At 50.0% G+C, this 11,666-nt stretch overlaps 1 protein-coding gene across 1 annotated transcript in view; it reads right to left on the bottom strand.

The window, feature by feature from the left end:
• The window catches only part of TMEM181 (transmembrane protein 181), a 77,504-nt gene that overhangs the window by 22,990 nt on the left and 42,848 nt on the right, over positions 1 to 11,666 (bottom strand). The window contains exons 4-6 of the mRNA XM_006868481.1: positions 5,352 to 5,455; positions 3,622 to 3,677; positions 1,995 to 2,085 (exon numbers count right to left, since the gene is read on the bottom strand). Of these exons, the coding sequence (XP_006868543.1) occupies positions 1,995 to 2,085; positions 3,622 to 3,677; positions 5,352 to 5,455 (251 nt within the window). The remainder of the gene's footprint in view (positions 1 to 1,994; positions 2,086 to 3,621; positions 3,678 to 5,351; positions 5,456 to 11,666) is intronic.

Below are 11,666 nucleotides of genomic sequence, written 5' to 3'. Positions count from 1 at the left end.
ATATATATATATATATATGTAGAGAGAGAGAGTCAACTGCACTGCACCTAACAGCAACAGCATTCACATACTCCCCATAGGTTCTAACTCACAGTGACCCTGTATAGGGGTTTTCGAGGCGCAGCTGTGGGTTTGAACCACTAACCCCACAGTTCGCAGTCCAGTGCTTATCATATACATAGCACAGTGGTTAAAATGCTTGGTTGCTAACTTATAGGTGGGTGGTTTCAACCCACCAGCTGCTCCAGGGGAAAAAAATGAACATTTACTTCAGTAAATCTAACAGCTTTGGGAACCCTATGGGGCAGCACTGGTCTGTCCTACAGGTTTACTCTGAGTCGGAGCTGACCTGACGGCAGTGGGGTTTTCTACTTCTGCCTCGGAAACCCTACACAGGATCGATCACTATGAGTTAGAACCGACTCAACAACTTCTACAACATCCAACACTTACAATCCCACACCTGGAGACAGACTTCACAGTCATCCTTCATTTTCTAGTCACAAACACATGCATATCATTGTATAAAATTCATTTTTGCTTTTCAAAAATTTTACAAAAGGGGGATAATTTTTTTCCACGTGCACATCTTTTACTAATTTGCTGGGATCATCTTCCTAAACTCTTTCTCAACCTGAATCCCTCATTTGAACAACAGACACTGAAACTAACCGGGTGACTGTAGGTAACTAGTCCTGCCCGAGATGATCAGAAGCTAGTTACAAGTTAACTAGTCACTAGGCTGCCTCAGCCTCAACCTGACTTGTAACGTGGGCCGGACTGTTACGCTTTGAGGGGCCACCCTGGGCATTGCAGGATGCTTACTAGCCACCCTGACCTAGAGCTACTAGATACCACGCAAAGGCTGAGCCCCCGGCCCCCCGACACACGCTCACCCAGAGCTGAGGGCTGGGTAACAAAAGGGCATACTTGCTCTTCCTTGATATTTTACGATGGTGAACAGATATGTAACAAAGCAGTTCCATTCAACAATCTTCACATACACACTTCAGGGCACTGACTACACTCATCATGTTGTTCAACCACCCCCCTTATCGGTACCCAAACCATCCCATGACCCTTAAGAAACCCAGCATCCACTGATTAGGCTCCGTGAGTCCCGGAGGACACTTACGGGAATTACATTTGATGCTGTTATCCAGATGAGGTTAAGTCACAAAGTATCACTACAGTGTCACAAAACCCTCTATTAGACACACTATCAAGTGTGACGCTACTGTTTCTCAACATCTCCTCCAGCTAGGTCTGACACTCCTTAAGGCTGTGTTGCCATGGCTCTCGCCCGTCCCTGGAGAATCCACACTCGGGTGGATTCCACGTCAAAAAGGCAGCTCTGGCATCCTCAAGGGACTCAAAGCAGGTGCTTTTGGTTTGGGAAACAAAAAGTAGCCTGGACGGGTAAGATCAGGGCTGTAGGGTGGGTGGGGTCAGGTTTCCCAATCCAATTCCCATAGGCCAGCCTCTGCTACCCTTGAAGATGAGCAGGTCCACTGTCGTTAACAGGAATGAGATCCGTGATGAAACTTTCCCGGCCTTCCAGTTCATCAAGGCACTTTTCAACTCTCCTAAAATTTCTTCCTAAGAAGCTCCCAAGATCGTCCTGTTTCCTTTGAGAAAATCTGTTAAGATGACCCCTTTAGAATTCACAAACACAGTCAGCAGAATCTGAGCTGACACTCTCTGTCTGTCATGTCCAACATGTGCTCTCAGAAGCCACTGCGTGGACTGGACCTGTTGTTTGAAGGAACCCTAAGGAGATTAAGACATATGCATTACCGGGAAAACTTGTCTGCAGCCATCGACTGATGACAGAGACACATTCACACTCGTTTTGTACGAACTGGAACCCTGGTAGCAATACTTTGGGACATAGCCCCGTACTGACGAACATCCTTCCACATCACCTTGTGCAGAGACTTGAAAGCCCTTCAGCCTCTAGCTTGGTGCTCCTGCCTGAACATCAGGGAACATACCTTTTGATTGATTCAACTCAACGACACACGTCAGCCACAGCTGCTGATTGTACGTAGACAGTGGGTTGGAGAGTATTTGAATTGGCTTTAGCTGAGGCAAGAAGGAAAAAACAAAACAAAAGTGTGAGTGATCATGTGACCTTTTTGATGAGCCTACTGCACTCTTCACCCTGGCCTCCAAAGGGCACACTGAGCTCTCATCCAGATATGTAGGTAGGTTTCCTTTCAAAAGTTTCAGTGAAATCCTGCCTTCCAGAAAAAGAAAGCATTGGCTAATTGCTGACATTCATTCATCTCCTGTCAAAAGCTGCAGGCAGGGTAGTTCCTGCCACCTGGATGATGAATCAACAGACCTGCATTAGACACCAAGAAAAGGCCAGCTTTGGGATGAAAGTTAAGGAGCAGGAAGATGAGATGTGCGTGACTCTCAGTGTCATGAGAACACCCACACCTGAGAGACAGATGGGAAGAGGCCAGATCACCAGGAAACTGGTAGCAGCATTTCAAGTCACATCTCCAGCCCAAGAGCTCAGGAGACCTGAGGCACGGAGACGTGACGAAGGGCTGAGCAGAAGACCCTTCCAACACAAAGGCTACAGAGCACATGTTGTAGGATACGTTTTTCCTTCTGCTTTTTTGAAAAGATATTAAGAGTAGAAACCTTAGTGAGGAGGTGGGTGGACAGAGACACAGAGGGAACTGGAACGGAGCAATAAGATGTGGACACTGTACACACAGGGCCATGAAAAGACAGTGAGCTCTGTTCACAGATAAAGACTCAGTTGGACACAGAAAACTCCACGTTTAGCTGGGCACACCCTCACAGTTGAGTCTTTCCTACAAGAAACCACATTGCCACCAGAAGGACCTTTCATTTTCTCTAAAGATGGTGACAAATAGTCAAAGCACATTTAAAAAAAATGAACTGACCCCACAAGGCACATGGAATCATGATGATAAAAGGGCTGTACCTGTGTGAACCCAGCAGAGGGCCCGTCTGCCCCGGGCTAAACATGAGCCTGCTAACATGTACAATCTGACTGTGTGTGCAGGGGTGTGTTCTGGCCTTTGGAAAGGAGCATTCTCCCCTAAGAGATAATACCACCATCCATTCCTTGTGTACTGAGGCACTGATTCCAGAAGCAGACACTGGGGTTAAGGAATGCTACTGCCTGGGAAATAAGAGGAAGGGCAAGCTGGTCTGTCTGTCTGTCTCGGGCCTCTCTGAAAAAACCCAAATCAAACCCACTGCCCAGATGAATTGATTCCAACTCAGGGCGAGCCCACATGGCACAAGCGGGACTCAGGGTGAGCCCACGTGGCACAGAACGGAATCCACATGTGCACAGAGCAGAATCCCCGCGGCACAGAGCAGAACCGTTCTCCACAGGGTTTGCGTCCTTAGCTGTCATCTTATGGAATCAAGACTTCCTTCCATAGTGTTACTCGGTGGTTCTGAACTGCCAACTTTTAGGTTTATAGTTGAGCACAAACTATGTGCGCCACCCACAAACCGCAGGCCCCGCAGCGTCAGACCATGTCTGAGTGCCCCTACAGTTGACAGTGCCAAAGCCTAGCTGGCTGTCACTCAGCAATCACCACCCGCCCCCCACCCATCCCATCTTACCTTTTTGCTATTGTTTATTGAAAAATTGGCTGCAGAGGTTTGGATCACTTTGGGCCCTGAAGGGTAAACAGAGAAAAGAATAAAAACCACATGATATATCTATCTTGAGATTTAATTAGTAATCTTGTTTTGCAAATGCCACGACAGACTCGTGTATTATGTGGAGGTGGTCTCGTTTTCCCGGTCTTAACTTCAGTGATTTTACACATCAAAGGAAACTTTATAAATACACTAACAGTCCCAGCAACATCCCCCTCTGCTGTCCTATGTGACTTCACGCACAGGTGAGCCAAGTTTAGCATCCCATCTGGCTGTTCCCCAAGAGCCCCGCTTGTTTCCTCTCATTGGGGACTTTCTGTATAGTCCATGAACCAGAGAAAACAGACTGGAAACATGCTCGCTCTACATTTGCAAAGTACAGAGACTTTTGCTAAAAGCAGGACTCACTTACCCATCTGTTCAACCCATCAAGTCTCCCAAAGATACTTCAGAAAAGGATACAGAGAAACACAATATACAAAATACAATGAAGTTTTTCCAGAAAGAGCATTACAGGTTCTCCTGTTGTAATTCTTCAGAGCTTTGAACATGAGAGAGGAACTGAAGGAAACCCTGTGAATCTGACTTCAATTGAATGCAGAACTGGGTTTCTCATATAAACATGTCATACTCGAGGAGAGGTGCCAGCTTATGGGCAGCCTGCTGCCAGCCTCCATGGAAAAGGAGGCAGCCCGTGTGGGTGGACCCAGGGACCCAGTGCTGAGCGGAGTTCTCCACAGAGGAAGGCAGCTGGCTGTGAGCTTCACACAGGCCCACGTCTGAGCAGAATCCGCTCCCAAAGGTCAGGCATCTGGTTTCCTAGAAGGAATTCCAGACTGGGAGGGAGCCAAATAGCCTGCACTTTCTTAGGCTCTAGTTGATGAGGCTTCCCCAATCTCAAAAGGGTGATTAGCTAAGTGGTCCCTAAGACCCCTCACCCTGGGGTGAAGAGGGAAAGGACTGTGGGAATTGTGACAGGCCTTGGTGTATGTCTGGTCGGAATTGGACAGAAGGACAGCTGAGGCCCTGCTGAGACTGGAGACCTAGGCTATGGTGCCTCCCCTAGGGATCCTGAAGAGCTGTAGAAGCGGAGAGTGGGTTTCTCTTGAGCAGGGACAGAATAGGAAAGGATGAGGTTGGCCGGTCAGGAGAACAGCCCTGTGACAGCCACCCCCACTCCCCGCTCCTTCAGTCTCTTCACAAACCCAAGGTTTCCCTTGGGAAAAGACACTGTCCGGTGCACATGTCTCTGGGACAGGTCAGCTTTAACCGTGTCTCACACTAAGTGTAAGGAAGGGCACCGATTAAAGGAACAACTCACTGAACAAGATTGAAGGGGTGGGGTGGGGTGGGCAGGGGAGGTCTCGGCCCACCCTCTGCACCAGGACTGAGGCACCTACAAAGGCCCTGAGAGAACGACACCACTTTGCTGTGAAAAAGGGATCTGCGGGGATGGCAGACACAGGACAGAAAGGGGTCTACAGGGTCCGCATCCCAGGGTTACACCTGCCCTGTGCTCACCACCACCGTCACCTACACTGAAGTAATATCCCCGCAGACTGAGTCCTGGCTGCCCAGCACCCAGGTGGGTCCCAGTGCTCAGCAGGGACACTGTCAAGGTGCTGAGCACTACCGGGCGTGCCCCCATGGGGGCTTCTCGTTCCACAGGGAAAATGATAAACAGAACCCACCTTTGATCCCCACGAAGACAGTCAGGCCAAAGCAGATGAAGAAAACAACGAACACGAGGACGAAGTGGCGCTTGGAGAGCGTGTACAGCCGCATGGGCGCCAACCTGGGGAGAAGTCAGTGTGAGGGCGGGGGATGGCTGGCCCCGGTGGGGGGAGGGGGAGACATGAGGACAACCAGGGAGCTGTCCCACAGGGGGCACAGGACCCATGGGCGTTGGGGAGCTGCCCACGGGGGAGCTGGCCCATGTTGGAGGGGACAGAGGACAGAGGATGGTTGGGGAGCTGGCCCACATGATGGGGAAGGCAGGCAGGACTCAAGGACAGTGGGGAAACTGACCCATGGGGGGAGGCAGTGATCGAGGCATGAGGGCGGTAGGGGAGCTGGCTGACTTTGGAATGAGGTAGGGGGGTAACCGAGGGGCCACAAAAGCCATCCACCTGCCCGCATCATCAGCCCCTCACTCCCTGGGGACCTTTCCTGGTGAAACAGCCTCCAGTGAGCTCATCCCTTTACAATCTAAGTCACATGCTCCACAGAAAAAGACCCTGCCTGTCACACTCCACAGCCGGCCTCTGCAGGACAAGGTGCTGAGCTCCAGGTGCCGTCAGCTCTGGTTCTGAGCACTCGGCTGTGGTCTACACCAATATGGAGACTGACTTGGGGTGCCAGCCTCTCACTCACCCCATCGGGGTCCCCTCCTCTGAACCTTGTTTTCCTGTCATCAGAGGGAATGGTAGAGGAAGTGGGGGGGTCACTTCTCTCTGAGCACTCCTACTAACAGAAAGGAGCCCTGGTGGCCCAGTGGGTTAAGTGTTGGGCTGCTAACTGCAAGATCAGTGGTTCAAACCCACCAGCTGCTCTACACGAGAAACAGGCTGTCTGCTCCCAGAAAGACCAACAGTTTTGGACACCCTATGGTAGGTTCTACCCTATCCTACGGCAGGTGCTACCCTACCCTATAAGGCCACTACAGGTCAGAATCAACTCGAAGGCAGTGGGTAGGTGGGGGTCCATCAGGGTCAGCAAACAAAGAAACCTGGCGAGAACAGACAATGGCTTGCCCAGCAGCAGGCATGCCAGAAGCGAACATGTGTGGGGTCCTGCATCCCAAGGAGACCCAGCAACCTAGAGAGCAGCAAGCTGCTTTTCTGTTTGTCTTGGGAGGCCAGGAAGCAGGAGGCCAGCTGATGGAGGACTTGCAGGCCAGGTGGAGGAGAAACCACTGCTGGCCTTTGTACAGGGAGGCAAGTCCAAGGAGGAAGTCAGCTTGCAGGCTGGGCCTTATCTGGGGCAGAGCTGGCTGCCTACGCCGCTGACGTGGCATCGCTGCTCCCGAGTCTGCTCACTCCACTAGCTTTCCAGACTGCCTGTGAGTGTGTAAAAGTCCCCATTGTCTTGTTGACCGACAGGACACATCCAGAAGAGGGGCTCCACGCCTGCCTGTGGACAACAGCCTAACCTAGTCAAAGGCTGGGTCACAGAACTAAGCCTGCCCTCAAGCCAGAATCGGGGCTGGAGTCCCTCAGTGGTACAAGCAGAGTTCACACCCTGGGCTGCTAACCGGAAGGCTAGAGGTGTGACTGCTCCCTGAGGCACCTGAGAAGCAAGACCTGGCAATCTGATTCTAAAACACATCCATTGAAAATAATGTGAAGCACAGTTCTCTGACACACGTGGGGGATTGACATACATGGAGTTCTGACACACGTAGGGTTCTCTAACACATGTGGGGTTCTGACACACACTTAGGGTTCTCTGACACACATGGGGTTGACATATGTGGGGCTCTGACATATGTGGGGATCTGATATATGTGGTGTTCTGATATGTGTAAGGTTCTCTGATGTATGTGGGGTTCTAACATATGTGCAGTTCTGACATACATAGAGTTCTGACATAGGTGGGGTTCTCTGACGTGTATGGTTGACATATGTGTAGTTCTGACATATGTAGGGTTCTTGGACATGTGTGTGGTTCTGACGTGTGGGGTTTGCTGACATACACAGGATTGACATACGTGGGGTTATCTGACATATGTGGGATTCTGACATATGTGGGGTTTTCTGACATACGTGGGATTCTGACATATGTTGGATTTTGACATGTGGGGTTCTCTGACATACATGGGGCTCTCTGGCACATGTGGAGTTCTGACATATGTGCAGTCCTGACATACATGGGGTGGGGATTCTGACATAGGTGGGGGGGTCTCTGATACGCGTGGGATTCTGGCATATGTGTGTTCTGACATGTGTGGTTCTGACATATGTGGAGTTCTCATGAGTTGGAATCACTCAATGGCAAACAGAAATGAAATGATAAGATCCCTAAGAACCTTAAAAGATTTACCTCAGGGAGGAAGGTCAACCTCTGCAACTTACAGATGGGGAGCTGGAATCTAGAGGTGGTAAGGGATTTGCCCAAGATGCCACAGCTTGTGATCGTGTCTCCTGGGAGAAGGCTCCAAGCAGCAGGATGGAGCCAAGATGACATAACCTTGATCCCAGGGCAGTGTGTGTGTATGCATGTGTGCGTGTGTGTGTGTGTGTGTGTGTAGGGGGGTAAGGCGTGAGGACTAGCGTCTCCTTTGCCACCTCTCCTCTCCCTTCCATTTCCCCAGTGTGCTGTTTGTTACCAGCATAGCTATTTCATGCACTTCGTTTGAACATTCCACAGAAGGGAAGATTCTTAGTCAGCTGTGCAGGGCACATTCCCTTAGAAAAAATCACAAAGCTAATAGGACTGCATCCTGGAGCAGGAAAAGGATAGTAATGGAAACCTGGGAAATCTAGGGAAAGTCTGTTACTTATTTTAAAAATAAAACGTTAGGAAAAAAGGCTCAAAATCACTTCTGGGCACACACATGGAGATGCAGAGGGATGCCAGGGGTTCCCCAAGCAGCGCTGAGAGCACAGAAGACAGAGTAGGGAAAAACGAAACACAAACAGTCGTACTTTAAACGGACATCCAAGAGCACAGCTACTTCACAGGTGAGGAGGAGCAGGGGTGGGGGAGGTGGGGGGTTAACAGGAATGACAGCATGCCATCAAATTGATGCAGTGCACAATTCAACCAGGGCACTTCCAACTCTCCGCACAAGTGGCAACAAGGTTGATGGCTTCCTCCTCCCCAGAACTTCCACCTAAAACCAACTCATTCACCCTGAAACCACACCACTCTGCTCTAAATTCTGACCTAAACGGAACACCTCTTTTAAGTTTTCATTGTTAATATCTTTCATTATCAGCATTTTTATAAAACTGATCTTTGTCTTTGAGGTTGAAGATATTACATACGCATTTACAGTGAATAACAGAATCGGCACATTATGTACTGCAACAGTGTATGTGGAATCGGAAATGATAACGTCAGTAATTTCTACATAGCAGCATTGTATATCGAATGTTGCCAACATAAGAAGCTGCTTGTTAAGTGCAGTTCACTGTAACTCCAACAGTTGTAAGTTAGGGACTACTTGTATGGGCCTGAGGTCACCTTTAAACCTTAAACCAAAATGTCCCCTGAAGTCTTCTTAAAACCAGTGAGGACAAAACTGTCTGCCTTGCACATTATGCTCTTTTAAGAACTATCTATATGGGAGTCCTGGTGTGACGCTGTGGGATAAAACTGGACTGTTTACCTCAAGACTGGTGGTTCAAACCCACTAGCCGCAACTCAGAAACCCTATACAGGGTCCTATGAGTCGGAATGGGATCAAAGTCAGAGGTACAAGTCCATCAGTCACGCTGAGAGAGAAAATTAAGGCTTTCTGCTCCTGCAAAGGTTTACAGCTTCAGAAACCCTAAACAGGGTCGTTATGAGTCAGAACCGACTCAACAGATCTGCACTTAACAACATCATATGGGATCGACTGAAAACAGCAAATGGAAAGAGTAGCTAGGAACCTTAGGGGGTGAGAAGAACAACTTTAAAATTAGGTGAGAATGGTTACCTAATTCAAAGAATATAATCAAGGTCACTAATTATATATGCAGAAACTGGCGAACTGGTATATGTTCTGTTACATAGAAATTCTCAACAACAACAAAAGACATAAAAGGTTTTAAACACGAAACTACTGATTAGCAATGTTCCTGGTTCAGCAACCAAGTCCCACCTAGCTCCGTGGGAACAGATGCACAGCGGATGAGGCTGGAGCAGATTCAGCTGGGTACGGGGTGTCAGGTGGACCAGCCCTAGGGCGGCCCCACCTTCACACCATTCTGCCTCACCCTGACAGCAAACCTGTGAGGAGCCCTCCCTCTGGCCAGAGAGCTCCCAGCCCACTGCACTGCCAGCAGGGGCAGTACCAGGAAGAGACGAGACTGCCAGGGGACACGTTCCCATGGTTCTTTCTGCTCTTAACTACTCAGCTCAAAGTGTCAAAGCACTTCCACCTTTAAAACCCAAAGACCCTGGAACCTCAGATCCTACTCCTAAACCATTTAATCAAACAACAAAACATCAAGAAACTGATGAGAAAGAAAGAAGCAACCACAGCTCAGGTAGACCCAACTGGACAAGAATACTGGCCAGGCTGGCCCCCCACATACCTCAGAGTGCTCCCCACTCTGTGAGCACTCTTCCACCATTTCTCACCTTCCTGCTGAAATGCTACTGTGCATATTAACCATCAGGTTAACCTAGCAGCCTTTTACACTATTACCACATTCATCCAAAAGGTGGGGGTTCAAGGCCACCAGACGCACCAAAAAGGTGGAAGTTCAAGGCCACCCGGACGTACCTCAGAAAGAAGACCTGGCAACCTTCTTAAAAAACAAAAAAGCCACTGAAAACCCTATGGGGCACAGTTCTACTCAACACACGGGTCAGGGTCCGCTCCAGGGCAGCTGCTATCAGACCACCAAAAGGAGAGCTATTTGTGTAAGCTCTCCAGTCTCCCCCGCTCCAGTTACTGCGCTCTTTTTGAAGTACACCAGTTGTGTGCCCTCTCGGGTCCCCTCCTCTTCCTGCACAGACCTCCCTGGAGGTGCCCCGTGCCCAGCTCCCTGCCTCTCACCCCACTCTGAGCAGTGTCTCCGGAGAGACATCTTCACTTGAAGTCTACAGTGCCTTGTGTCAGCAGCTCTCAAACTGAGCTCACTCACAATCAACGGAAAGCCTGCTCCCACCCTCAGGTCCCAGTGGTCTCCGTGCATTCCTGACTGCCTGGGGTCTCTACCCACGCAACCCCTTGGAGGACAGCCGTGTCTTCCCTCAGCCACTCCAACGGTCCCTACAGCTGTTAGTGGATTCAGACTCAGGGCCCCCCGTGAGTGGAGGGCAGTGAGTGGAGGTGACCCGCACCACCAGCCTCTGGCTACTAGTCAGGTACCAACAGGCCGCTCTCCCAGTCAGGGCAGGCAGACTTCTCAGTGTTGTCGAGTGTCCTCCAAATGACTAGGACTCACAGCAACCCTGCAGGACCCAGAACTCCCCGCCAGGCAGCGAAAGCGGCAGGCCTTCTCTCCCAGAGCCTGTGGCGGATTTGATGGAGCCTGGTGTGGTGCTGTAAACCACAAGGTCAGCGGTTCAAACCCACCAGCCACTACACAGGGTCACAATGAGTTGGAACTGGCTAGATAGCACTTAATAGTAACAACAAGCTCTTTTATGGCTCTCAATGTTCCCCAAATCCTTCCTGAAACTCCTAGCACCTCACATAGAGCCAGCAAGAGCTCCTACCTCATTTCTCCTCCCTCCCCACCCACAGCTCACGTGAGCGCCTACCTCATTCTCTCTCCCACCTTCCTGCCACCCCACATAGAGCCTCCGTGAGCTCCTCCTACTTCATGCAGGTATCACTACAACTGCAACTAGCATATACAGGTAGAAAATATGGACAATAAGAAAGACTCTTTTAATCACACACACACAAATGAGACTTATTTCCTAGAGAAACTCAAAACACCTTTATTGGAAAAAGTGCAGACACTGTAAACAATACCTTCCCATCATTCCGCACATCAATTTCCCAAGGAAGCAGTTCCAAGAAACACCAAGTCTGTGAATCCATTCAGGAGAGAGCTGGAAACCTCTTCCACAGGGTGGGTGGGCCCTCCACACCGGAGTGCGTACACCTGATGGTGCTCACCGTCTCTCTCCCCTTCTCTCCTCCCACCCTCTAGGTGAGCTCCTGGCTCCAGACTCTAAAAAAGCTGTGTACATGCAAACACTTCCCACATTTCTCCCAGCACAGCCCTCCGACTCCAGCCTCACGGTAACCTGTCAACTTGTGGTTCCACTCGGACACTGAGGAGGCACTTCAGACACAACACGTCCAAGTGGGGCTCCTCATCTTCCCGCCAAGCCTG

Source organism: Chrysochloris asiatica, unplaced genomic scaffold (assembly GCF_000296735.1).
Source record: "Chrysochloris asiatica unplaced genomic scaffold, ChrAsi1.0 scaffold00117, whole genome shotgun sequence".
In the NCBI taxonomy this organism is placed as follows: Eukaryota; Metazoa; Chordata; class Mammalia; order Afrosoricida; family Chrysochloridae; genus Chrysochloris; species Chrysochloris asiatica.
The sequence above is the reverse complement of the archived record's forward strand: the minus strand, read 5'-3'. Positions and strand labels throughout refer to the sequence as shown.